Source organism: Eubalaena glacialis, chromosome 15 (genome assembly GCF_028564815.1).
Source record: "Eubalaena glacialis isolate mEubGla1 chromosome 15, mEubGla1.1.hap2.+ XY, whole genome shotgun sequence".
Taxonomy (NCBI): Eukaryota; Metazoa; Chordata; class Mammalia; order Artiodactyla; family Balaenidae; genus Eubalaena; species Eubalaena glacialis.
Genome location: NC_083730.1, coordinates 88238444 through 88250847, shown reverse-complemented (window position 1 = coordinate 88250847; position 12404 = coordinate 88238444). Strand labels below are relative to the sequence as shown.

At 52.0% G+C, this 12404-nt stretch overlaps 1 protein-coding gene and 1 non-coding gene across 2 annotated transcripts in view; one reads left to right on the top strand and one right to left on the bottom strand.

The window, feature by feature from the left end:
- SCARB1 (scavenger receptor class B member 1) overlaps positions 1-10437 on the top strand; it is a 77236-nt gene extending 66799 nt beyond the window's left edge. The window contains exons 10-13 of the mRNA XM_061169349.1: positions 1611-1662; positions 2565-2711; positions 5842-5970; positions 9472-10437. Coding sequence (XP_061025332.1) covers positions 1611-1662; positions 2565-2711; positions 5842-5970 — 328 coding nt within the window. The 3' untranslated portion in view covers positions 9472-10437. The remainder of the gene's footprint in view (positions 1-1610; positions 1663-2564; positions 2712-5841; positions 5971-9471) is intronic.
- An 807-nt stretch (positions 10438-11244) lies between these two features.
- On the bottom strand, positions 11245-11317 carry TRNAK-UUU (transfer RNA lysine (anticodon UUU)). Its single transcript has one exon. It is a non-coding gene; the product is annotated as a tRNA-Lys (tRNA).
- Between the last annotated feature and the right edge of the window lie 1087 nt (positions 11318-12404).

Here is a 12404-nt window from a genome sequence, read left to right as displayed (position 1 = left end):
AGCCACCACCCTGATGTCTCTGGACCTCTGTGTTCCCATCTGTTCGGAACCAAGGCCACACAGCTGCCTGGCTGCCCCTGTGGGCTGGGATGGTGGTCTCAAGGGCGGTGGTCTAACAGCAGTGCTTATCAGCATCCCCGAGGGCTGTTGAGGAACCCATGTGGGACAAGTCCGGAGACACCGCCGCCCGGAAGCAGAGCTGTCTAGCTGTGACTTGTCTGAGGAACTTTTGTGCTGTTTGCTCACGAGATAAAGGCAGCAGGGTTGCACACTCCGTGCATTCAATTTACATCAGTTCTTACAAACTCAGATTAAAGAGGCTAAAGTGAAGGGGACGTGCCATTGTATTTCCAGAGCGTTCTCCGTGTCTGTCTCCTCTGTAGATGATACGGTGTAAATTCATTTCACTGCACAATACTCTACTGAATAATCGCGTTTTGAGAATTGTAATTGAGGATTTTGACCTTTTGTGCTGACTCTGGTCCTGTCCCCTGAGAGAGTGCCAGCTCCCCTCCAGCTGTGCCTTCTTTAAGCAGACCCGAGAATGGTGAAGTTACAGAATATTTGTTTGTCCAGTTGTTTGCTGGCATTTGACGATAAGACAACAATAATAAACATCGAGCACTATATGTTTTTCTTTTTTTTTGGCTGTGCCACACGGCTTGTGGGATCTCATTTCCCTGACCAGGGATTGAACCCAGGCCACAGTAGTGAAAGCCCAGAATCCTAACCACTAGGCCACCAGGGAACTCCCCTAGAGCACTTTTTATATGCTGGGTGTTTTTCTTGGTGTCGTGTTCCGTCCTCACTAGAGCCCTGTGAGGAGTTCCATTATAATCCCCGTTTTACAGAGGAGGAACAGAGAGGGTAAATAGCATGCCCAAGGTCACACAGCTATCTAGTAGCTGACTGTGTCGGGGGTCCCCAAGACCACTCTCAGGTTTGATGATTCACTGGGAAGACTCAGAGGACCCAGCATGTAGTTATACTCACGGCTGTGATTTATTACAGAGAAAGGATTCAAAACATAATTGGCAAAGGGAAAAAGGCTCACAGGGTGAAGTCTGGGGAAACCAGGCACAGGCTTCTAGAGCCCTCTCCTAGGAGGGTCACACCAGGACACGCTTCATTCCCCCAGTGACAAGTTGTGACAACACGTGTGAAGTGTCCCCTACCAGAGATGCCCAGTAGAAACTCAGCACCCAGGGTGTTTACTGGGGGGTGGTCACGTAGGCGCCTTCTGCTTGGCATGGACCCAGATTCCAGACTCCCCAAAGGAAAGCAGGTGATCAGCATAAACCGTGTTGTTTGTTAGCTGGGCGTATTGCCATCCTGAATAAAATTGGGATTCTGTTTCTAAAAAAGAACAAATGGATATCAGCTAGGTCCCTGGCAGCCCCTCCACGTAAGAATTTTTCATTTAAAAAGATATTGTTGGATTGTCAGGTTGCGCCCCGTCAGGAGATGCCCATTCCTCAAGCCCATGCTGATCAAGTTGCTGCAACATCAAATCCCTCCTGACCCTGGGGCTTCCGATCACAGGTCCAGAGCTGTCTGATCTAAGACACCCCGACAAAACTTCTCACTTGCTTGGTCTCGCTTATTTCCAGACAAACTGGGAAGATCGAGCCGGTGATCCTGCCGCTGATGTGGTTTGGAGAGGTAAGGCTGCTTCCCTCTCCCTGGGTACTGGGCACCGGAGGGCGTGGTGTCTGATGCCTCAGTGAGGAGTTGATGTGGGCATTTGGGGCAGGAGGCTGTGTGTGGTGGGGAGGCTGGGCTGGGGTAGCTGGACTGAGTAATACAGAACAATCTGTTAGAAACAGTGCCCTCTCCAAGCACTTTATGTCAGTTATCCCACTGGGTTGAAAGGATCACATGAGATGAGGAACACAGGAGCTGCATGAAACTGTAAAGTCCCTGGTCAGGGTGTAAAATAATTTTGTTAATGTACGTGGCCCCTTCTCCTGAGATGAAGGGAAGTTGGTTTTCAGGGTGTCAACTTTTTATTGAAATTTCTTCTCTCCCAGCTTTTCAGGGTTCCTTCTGGCTTAGCTCGTTTTAAATCAGGGTGAGCTAACGGCTGGAACAGACAGCCTCCAAATGTCAAGTTCACTTCCCACTCACATCACAGTCTGATGGGGGGCAGGCAGAGCTGTGCTCCACGCAGACATTCAGGGACATCCAGGCTCCTTCCATCTTCTGGTCCTGCCCTCTTGGAGATCTTCAGAATCCGTCTCCATTCAGTAAATTGGGAAAGAGATGGAGAGAATCACATGGGAGACAGGCGTGGAAGTTGTAGCATCGCTGTGCCCCCATCCCATTGGCCAGAACAGGTCACATGGGCCTGCCTAGCTGCAAGGGAGTCTGGGAAATGTAGTCCTGTTGTGCGGCCCCAGAGGAAATAGAGGCATGGCTGGCTCCATCCATCGCATGCTCTGGCCAGTGGGCTTGAGATGGGGAAGGGGTTGGGGGAACAGAGGGGTGTGGTGTGGGGTGGCATCTGCACCCTCGGCCCACAGTATGTGGCACCAGTCCATTTGTTTGTCCTTCTTCTTCCCCAGAGCGGGGCAATGGAGGGTGAGACCCTTCAGACGTTCTACACCCAGCTGGTGTTGATGCCCAAGGTGCTGCATTATGCCCAGTACGTGATCCTTGCCCTGGGCTGCGTCCTGCTGCTCATCCCCATCGTCTACCAAATCCGGAGCCAAGTAGGTGGTGGCCAGAGCATGGCCGGGGCCGAGTGGCCCCTTGCTTGCCTGCTTGGGGGAAGGAGGGGCTCAGATCAGATCCCCCAGCCGTCCCTTCCTGCTGTGCCCACGGACACCTTCAGCTTGCAGCCCACCGCGGGCGGCAGTCCTAGGTCTCTGCCTGGGCTGGGAAGCTGTTGCTGCATCCTTGCTTCCCTTGCATATTCTGTTACCACTTCTCTGCCTATTCTGGGAGGCCTGGGGACCCTCCCTTGGAGGGGCTGCAGGTGGTTTTGGATCATGAGACCTGGTACTTGAACGGTTTGTTCTTCAAGTCAGCAGCTGCTGGCTTTCAGGCTCTGGCAGGCACAGGGCATACGACAGTGAACAAGGCAGTTCCTACTCCGGGGGAAGGGGGGTGCGGGGACTGGCATTCTAGTTGGAAAGACAGGTGGAAACCAAGTAAATAAACAGAAGAGATGATTTCACCGATGATAAAGATGATAGAAAATGTGATGGGCTTAGGGCAGTGCTGTCCAATACAAATACAACATGAGCCACGTGTGTGATTTTAAATTTAAATTTTCTAATAGCCACCTTAAGTAAAAGGGAATTAATTTTAATCATATCTTTTATTTAACCCAAATATATCCAAAATATCAATATGACCATGTCAACCTGTAATCAAGATAAAAAATATAAATTTTTTACATTTTTTTTCGGGTTAAGTCTTTGGAATCTGGTGTGTATTTTACATTTACAGCAGGTCTTGACTGGGACTCGCCCCTTTTCAAAGCCTCAACGGCCATATGTGGCTACCAAAGTGGACACCGCAGCATCCAAGGGGGTTGGGGACAACTATAGAGATAATGTCAGAAAAGGTTTCTCAGAAGAGGTTGAATTTAAGCTTAGAAGTGAATGCTCAGCACAGAGTCAGGGAAAGAGTGCTCCAGGTGGAGGAATGGCCAGTGCAAAGGCCCTGAGGCAGGGATGGGTGAGGTGTGTTGGAGGCTCCCGCAGGGCCAGGGTGGCTGGAGGGGAGTGGGCATGGCGGTAGCGGGGGGAGGAGGTGGTGTCTGAGAGGCCGACGTAGGTCATGCCTGGTCCTGTAATGCAGGGTGAGCAGCTTGGAACTGATTCTGGGGGTGACGGGAAGCTGTTGGAAGCTTTTAAGGAGAGGAGTGATTGGGTCTGTTAACGTGTGGCCACTTGGTCTTCTGATGGGAGAGCGGAAGCAGGGGCACCAGTGAAGAGGCCCAGGTGAGCGAGGATGGTGGCTTGGACCAGGATAGGAGCAGGTATTTGGGGAAGGGAGCACAGATGGAGAAGAGCCCTGAAGAGCCAGCCCTGGGGCATCTACCATTCAGAGGCAGGAAAAAGAAGGGGCGACAACAAATACCCCCCTTTTTTTTGGCCGCGTTGTGCAGCATGCAGGATCTTAGTTCCCCAAATAGGAATCGAACCCATGCCCCCTGCAGTGGAAGTGCATAGTCTTAACCACTGGACCACCAGGGAAGTTCCAACAAATACACCTTCTTGATTTGGCATCATTCATTCATTCATGGCATTCACTGGCACCTTCACAGCTTATTGGGGGGGGTCACTGTGCACAGTTTTGGGGATACAGACATGAGTAGGATGTGAGGCCTGGAGACCAGGGGCTTTTAAGCAAGTTACTGCCGTCACATGGTGACAAGGCCTGTGGATGCAAGGCCCCCGGGGCAGTGGGGATGGGTGGGCAGCTACCTGGTGGACAGGGGACATGGCTCAGTGGCAGGGAGTCTTGAAAGGCCATTTTGAATCCATGAACCAGAACCTCCCCGCCGGGTGCCCCCTGCCCCCCGAGTCGTCCTGCAGCCACAGGCCTCAGCCTCGGTCGGGGGCTGCCCAGCTCCCCTGCTTCCCCTCGGGCCACCTGCAACGCCTGCTTTCTTGCTTTAGCTCTGGCAAACAGCTTTTTCTCTTTTTCCTCTTTCTTGGAGGCAGCTCGCACGCGTGCTTGCTTCACTTGCTTGTTTGCTGGGGCGAGGATAAACCTTTCCAGGCTCTTAACCTGGGCTTTCAGACCCTTAACCTGATTTCCCTTCCAAATTCCCAGTCCTTTGGGGGAAAAGGTTGGCACTGGTGTGAGGGTACCAGGGCCTCTGGTGTTTTGAGCCCCCAGTGAACGTTGGGGGCCCGGTCCTCTGTCACTGCCCCAGCCAAAGCAGAAGGGAACTCCCTAGGGTTTTTGGAATGAATTATGCTGGGAGGACAGAGGGGCCAGAAGCCCTAGCCCCCAACCCGTGGATGCCTCCCTGGGGCCAGCATCACCGTGGGTTTCCAGGAGTGAGGCCCAGGGGAGCAGCCGGTGAGGGGCTGGACCAGCCAGCCTCTGCCCTCTGTCTCTCCTAATGGTCCGTCAGAAGGGGGAGGGGAAGGATGCACAGTGTGAAAGCTTCCCTGCTTCACACCCCCCATCCGTGTCCCCCAAATCCGATAAGAATATCATCGTCTCTACTGACCATGGTTGAGGCACCCTCCCCGCAGGTTTTGCTGGAGGCCCAGCTGTTGAAATTTATCCCATTATGTATTTTTTGATTTAGCAGGGGTTAGGCCTTACGTGTTTTTATGTATCTGTCCTGATAGGGGAAAAAAAAAAAAAAAAGAATGGCATGTCGTTAAACTCAACGTATTTTAATTTCTCTTCAGAGACATTTTTCTTGTCAAGTCATTTTTGAAAGAAAAAATTTTTTTTTTAGACAGAAATGTCGCTGTTTCTGGTCGATTTAAAATGCCACCTACTAGCTCAGTCAGTAGAGCACGAGACCCTTAAAATGCCACTTGCTCAACTCGCCGAGTCTCGGCCAATCCACCTTGCCCAGCACGGCCCATCTCCCCTCCTTGATTCGGCCTACATTTTCAGGCTGACAAACCCTTTTCAGCTCAGCTTGCCGGTCTGACCAAGCGTGTTTCCTGAAGATGCTCGTATTTCTGTCTTTGGTGAAAGACACCATCACTCCCCAAATCTCAGCCAACTCCAGTCATTAATGGTGGTTGGACTCGAAAATTCTGTACCCCACCCTCTGCTTTTTGAAAATCGGAGAACCGTGTAAAAACCGTGTGTGTTTGGCTGCAACGTCAACTATAAATTAGCTTGGTTATCTTCTAGGAGAAGTGCTATTTATTTTGGAGTAGTAGTAAAAAGGGCTCAAAGGATAAGGAGGCCATTCAGGCCTATTCTGAATCCCTGATGACATCAGCTCCCAAGGGGACTGTACTGCAAGAAGCAAGACTGTAGGTGGGTACCAGGTAACGCCTCTCGCCCCCCCATCCCCTCCCATAGTGAGTAGAACTCTGGCGGCTTGAAACGCTTTGGATCTTACGCATCTCTTCAGCCTGAACTTCACCTGGAGTGTCTACAGATTGAAAATACGTATTTGTATATTTTGCTGTCTTCTTAACGTTCTGAGTGATCCCAGGCGTGGTAGGCGATGGAGGGTGGCTAGGGGGCTGGTGTCTTATTTGCAAGGTTGTCTTAGAAAGGCAGGATCGAGGTTTAGGTCTCAGCTGCTTCTCAAACCTCTGGTGCAATATAGACTCTTCTGGGAAAGTCTGCTAAAAATGCAGATCCACGGACATCCTTCTAGACCTCCTGGAATAGCATCATGGATGGGGCCCAGGAATCTGTATTTTAATGCCCCCCCCCCCAACAGGATTCTGATGTAGATAAGTTTAAATAAATCCGGATGACTGGCCAAGAAAAAAGAATTTAGGCATCACCTGGGCACCAACTGTAGATCTAGGACTCGGTTGCCAGATTGAGCAAAAACAAACAAACAACCCCAAGAAACAACAACAACAAACGGATGCTCAGTTAAATGTGAATTTCAGGTAAACAGTGAATGCCTTTTAGCCTAAGTGCGTCCCATGAAATGATCAGGACATGCTTATACCGAAAAACTGTTTGTTGTTTACCTGAAATTCACGTTTAACTGGCTGCCCTCCTTTATCTGGCAGCCTACCTGCGGGAGAAGGAGGCTAGTGCCTTTGGGGGTTCACCTCCTGGGCTGTGTTCCTTTAGGTCTGAGGTCTTAGGAGAGCCGAGTCCCGCCAGGGGATGTGACAGGCCGAGCTCTGGGCCCTACAGTTGGGGTTTGGGCAGGGGTGAGTCGCCCTATGGTCATACCTCTGATTATAGCTGTTATTTTGGTTTCTGAAAAATGCGCCACCCTCTCCAGCTTCTGGGGTTGGGCCTGCTCGGGTTTAAATAGCTTTCTTGAGAGCCACAGGCTGGGGATGAGGTGACAGCCCTACTCTTTTGGGACCAGTTGGCTGCTTCCAGTTTGCTTCGATTGCCAGGGCTGGAGGAGGAGATAAAATAGAACATGGGCGCTGGGCGTGGGTGTGTTTGCTGGCAGGTACTGCCAGCCCTGCAAGGAGCAGGAGGGAGGGACAGCTGTGTCCCCAGCCAGGCTCTGGGGGGCTCCTCCTGCCGATCTGGGGATAAGAGAGCCCGACCACGTCAGGGCTGAGTGTTAAGGGGGTGTCTTCCTGAGCTTGGGGGGCAGGGTGTCCTAGCTGGAGACGAGTCCCCCGTTTCCTTCCTCTCTCCCAGAATTCCTCTTGGGACGCCTTCCTGTGTACAATTTGGCCCCATTGGCACCCCTGCCCCCTTGCAGCCACGATTCCCTTCTGCAGAAACTTGCTTGGCGTTCTCGTGGTGCAGGGGTGGGGTCTTCAGGCACAGAGATGGGGGTTATTCGCTTTTAGCACAGGTAGAGCTGGTGTTTGTGAGGTCTCAGCCCCATGGCTGCACCTCCCTGGACACAGCCAGGATGTCCTGCTCCCCGCCCCCCCAAAAATAAAAAAAAAACAAAACCAAAACTGGAGTCCCTTCTTGATTTTACCAACAGAATCCAAATGTCAAGTTATTAGGGAAGTTTTTGATTAAAGAGATTCTACTGCCCTGTCTTCTGGAAGGCAGGTCAGCCTTAGGCCGGGATGAGACCCCTACCCCCGGTCACGTGTACTTGGGGAAGGCAGTGTCCTGGAGTGTCCTGTCGGGTCTGCTTTAGAGGGCCAGGCACCTGGGAAGCGGCCAGTGGTCCTGGAGACCTGGAGTCCCTGCAGCTCGGCCTCCAGCCTGTGCTGAGTCCCTGGGGGAGGTCCTATACCTTGCCCTGTGTCTGGGCATGGGGGTGGCCTTGAGGGGCTGCTTTGCTCCAGGAAAGGGAGGACATGGGGCCTCCACTAGCCCAGAAGGGTGTTTTTATGTGAATAAGAAAGGATAGCCCCTCTGTGCAGACATGGCCTGCTTTAGGGCTGAGGGCTTGGCAAACAGAGTACAACCCGTTTATACCCACTTGGCTGGGTGCCCTTGTGCAGTGAACAGCCTGGACAATGGTACTGGGCAGCCCTTCAGGGACATGTTCCAGGATCTCTCTTGCCGTCTCATGAATCTTTCTCTCATGAATTCCAAGTCCTCGTTCCTCAGTTAAACGGAAGTGTTAGGGAACGGGAGGAGGAGGAGACGGAATCTGCCTCGGGTTCTGGTTCTTTCAGGGTTTGTACATGTGTCTTTCTTGGGAAGGCAGTTTCCCCTTTGCACTTTTGAGCGAGGCTTTCTCCAGTCGTGGCTCTCTGGGCCCACATCGCTAAGAATCCCCCCCTGACCCCCGCTGTCTCATGCTGCCTCTGTGTCGGGGGGGGGGTGTGTTGGCAGGGGCGCACGCCCACCCCTCCTCGCCCCTGGCTGGCATGTGGCTCGGTCCGGGGAAGCCTGAGCTCTGTCCCGGAGGAGAGGAGTCAGGAGTCCTCCACCCCTCCCCACCCTGAGTGGGGTTTGATTTATCCCACTCCGCGGTGAAGCAGGCCCCTGGGGGTTGTGAGCAAGGCCCAAGTGGGTAGGCGCGTCTGGGGTTTTCCGACCACAGCTGCTGGGCAAGGAAGTCTCTCCATTCCTCGAGGGGAAGGAAGACAGAGGGCTTGGGGGGATGAAAAGTTGCCCCCAGTTCTTATCATCATGGCTACCTTTAAAATTTTCCTTAAATTGAGAAACTTAAAAATGTAAAACTAGATGAACTGCACTCTCTGAGTTCCCTCTCACCCAGACTCAACAACCCTGTTAACATTTTGTCGTATTTCACCTTTTCCCTGTGTGTCCTTTGCCCCCCTCGCCAAGTCCCACTGCCCCGCCCCCTCTCCCCAGAGACATCCATCGCTAGGAATTTGGTGTTTGCATGTTTCTTCCCCTCTAAATCTGTATATATGTATCCATGAACGGTAGATAATTTTTAAAAAGCTTACCTCCGTGGTGTCAAACTATATGTATCACTCCGCAGCTGGATTTCCCCTCTTCAGTTTTCTGTGTGACAACTGTGTATGTTGACTACCATCTTGTGACTGTCTTTTAAATGCGTTCTGATATCAGTGGACATTTAGGTGGTTTCCAGCTTTTCTGTGTTAACAGTATTGCTTATATAAGCCCTGGACTCCTTGCTCTGCCCTTCTCACTGTATTAGGCAAGTTCCTTAGGGTCTCAGTTTCCCCATCTCTAAGATGGGTGAGAGCAGGGCAAGATGGTGTTTCATGAGATGAAGAGACCCTTTGTAGTGGAGTCCCAGGAGTCTGTAGGTCACTCCAGTCTTCTCTCATCTCGAGCTTGATGGCGGGGGGCTGCAGATGGGGGCTCCAAGGGGGGTTTCCATGCTGGTGGAGGATGTACAGGGGCGGGGCCTGGGTCTGGGCGGGGCTTGGTGGGCGGGGCTTAGTGATGCAGCGCCTCCCCTTTTCTCCACAGGGTCCCAAAGATGCCGCTAGCCAGCCCAGCCTGGCTACTCAGCCAGACCAGCTCTCCAGCCCCTACACCCCGCTTCTTCAGGACTCTCTCAGCGGACAGCCCACTAATCCCAAAGTCTGAGCCGCCCCCCTCCTGCTACCACATGCCTGTCACGCACTGCACACCCCCCCATCACGTGTCCACGCGTGTGCACAGGTGTGTGCAGACACTCAGGGATGGAGCCGCTGCTGAGGGGACTTGGGGAGAGGTTCGTCAATAAGGACTGTTCCGGAACCTTCTCTCCAAGTGATCCACAGGCCCGACCACAGGTGGTGTGGGCACGGGGTCCCCTCCCTTGGGTGAGCCAGCCTGGGCTCTTAAGGGCTCAGGTCACCTCTCCCCAGCGGTCCTTTCCATCAGTCTCGAAACACTGCAGCCCCCGCCTGGTGGCTCGCCCAGGCAGGACAGGGCCTTTACTCCGAGGGGCTGGCCACTGTCCCGAAACCTAGCCCAGGAGTGCAGACTGCTTGTGCCCCAGCCAGGTGGGCAGCGGGCCATGGCTCAGCGCCCAGCCCGGACCCAGAGCTGTGGCCACTGGACACCGATCTGGGCCTCAAAACGGAGATGCCTCCGAACACATCCTTAACCCCCTGCAGGATCGTGATCTCCCTGAAGTCTACACAGGCACCAGATTTGGGTGTCTGGGCCCCTTCCCTCCAGCCTAAACTGACATCATCATGTATACTGAGCCGGCCGCCCGTGGCTGGGGTGGCGGGAGGCTGTGCCCCCGAGCTGCCCCCCACCAGGGTCCTCAGCTGTTCGGTGCCAGGGCGGAGGTGGAGAGGCCCCGGGCCCATCAGCCTGGGTGTCTGGTCGGGTGACCCGTCTGCCCGGGGCTCCTGGTCTCTGGGGCAAACCTCTGTCTCTTTTCTACTGGAAGAGAAATGGATTTTATCATCTTTTAAAAATAATTCACAGTTGAAATAATAAACCTTTTAAAAAAGTGACTGATTGAGTCTGTGACAGCCTGTCTTGGGGGGGGGGACGGGAGGGCTCCCTGGGAAGCCCCGGGCTCTTCTTTTCTTAGCCAGTAGCTCCTTTCTGGTTCCTGCCGTGAGTGCCTCTCAGAGACTGGGCTGCAGACCTGCCTTTCCCTTGTTTTAAAATTTATTTATTTATTTACTTATTTATTTTTGGCTGCGTTGGGTCTTCGTTGCTGCGCGCGGGCTTTCTCTAGTTGCGGCGAGCGGGGGCTACTCTTCGTTGTGGTGCACGGGCTTCTAATTGCAGTGGCTTCTCTTGTTGTGGAGCACGGGCTCTAGGTGTGTGGGCTTCAGTAGTCGTGGCGCGTGGGCTCTAGAGCGCAGGCTCAGTAGTTGTGGCGTACGGGCTTAGTGGCTCTGCGGCATGTGGGATCTTCCCGGACCAGAGCTCGAACCCGTGTCCCCTGCATTGGCAGGCGGATTCTTAACCACTGCACCACCAGGGAAGTCCCTAAAATTTAAACTTGTGTATATTTAACATTTTATATAAATTCTGTGTGAATTCAGTTCTTGTTTAGAAAGCATAGCCTCCACGTGGACCACTACCCCGACCCCCTTTTGATTGTTGAGTAGAATTCCATCGTAGGCACATACCACAGGTTTCCAAGCATTCATGAGTTGAAGGACATTTCAAATGTTTCCAGTTTTTGACGATTATGAATATAAAGCTGCTACAAACATGAATGTACAGGTTTTTGTGTGAACATATATTTTCTTTTCTTTTTTTTTTTTTTTGCTTGCGGGATCTTAGTTCCCTGACCAGGGATCGAACCCGGGCCGATGGCAGCAAAAGCGCCGAGTCCTAACCACTGGACCACCAGGGAATTCCCAATTTTCACTTCTCTTAAGTAAAATACCTAGGAGTGAGAGTGCTAGATCATAAGGTGACACGTGATATAGGTCTGTGTTTGACAATACTCACAGTAGCTGCACCATTCTGCATTCCCACCATCAAGGTATGATCGTTTCACCTGCTCTGCATACAGGCTGATACCTTGGTACTTCCAGTTTTTAAAAAACTGTCGTCATTTGTAGTGGTATCACATTGTGTTTTTTATTTGCATGGAAATACGTCTCCTAATGAGATGGCGATTTCCTCTTTACCCCCAACTAATTTATGTATCTATGAATGACTGTTACTGCCAGGATGGGACCAATTTTGTCATCGATTCTATTCTTATTTAGTATAAGTGCAGAGAAGCCTTGTTTACATAAGTAAATAGCTGGCAGTGGAAGGAATATCCTGATAGAGTCACTCAATTCTTATACTGCTGAGTAATGGGCAAAAATCAGGTGACAATCTGTCATCAAAAAGTATTTTTACTGATTTATCAGCTGACACGTCCATCTGACCTTTCTTCACATTTCTAGAAGGCAGCAAAGTGGAAACCACGGACTTGCAAAAGAACTGCAAAAAGATTACTCAATCTTTAGATCAGTTCTCGAAACCAGTGTTTGGGAGTGTCCCTCAGGTTGGGGCTGGAGGGCTGGGGAGAGCTGCGCCTGCCTGCTGCGGGGTCTGGGGCCTGGGGAAGGGCGCCTGCCGCCTGGCCCTGATCCTGGGGAGACCGGAAGGTGAAAAGCGTTCCCCAGCTTGAGTCTGATGACCACTGAGAGGATTGTTGACTTCCCTGTGTCCAAGCCGCATCACAGACACTTGCAACTTTTGCATTCAGCCCTGCCTGCTCATAAAGAGAAAAAAGAGGCAATCTCCATAAAGCATTCTGCTGTGTGTGTGTGTGTGTGTGTGTGTGTGTGTGTGTGTATGTATGTGTGTGTGTCCCAAGGGAACATGGGACGGAAGAGGTGAATTTACCCTCCACATGTCTCATTGTGTGAAGATCTTGGTAAGGTTCAAGCTGATTTGTGGGGTTTTTTTTTGGTACAACTGTGGTCCCTAAACCCAGCCAG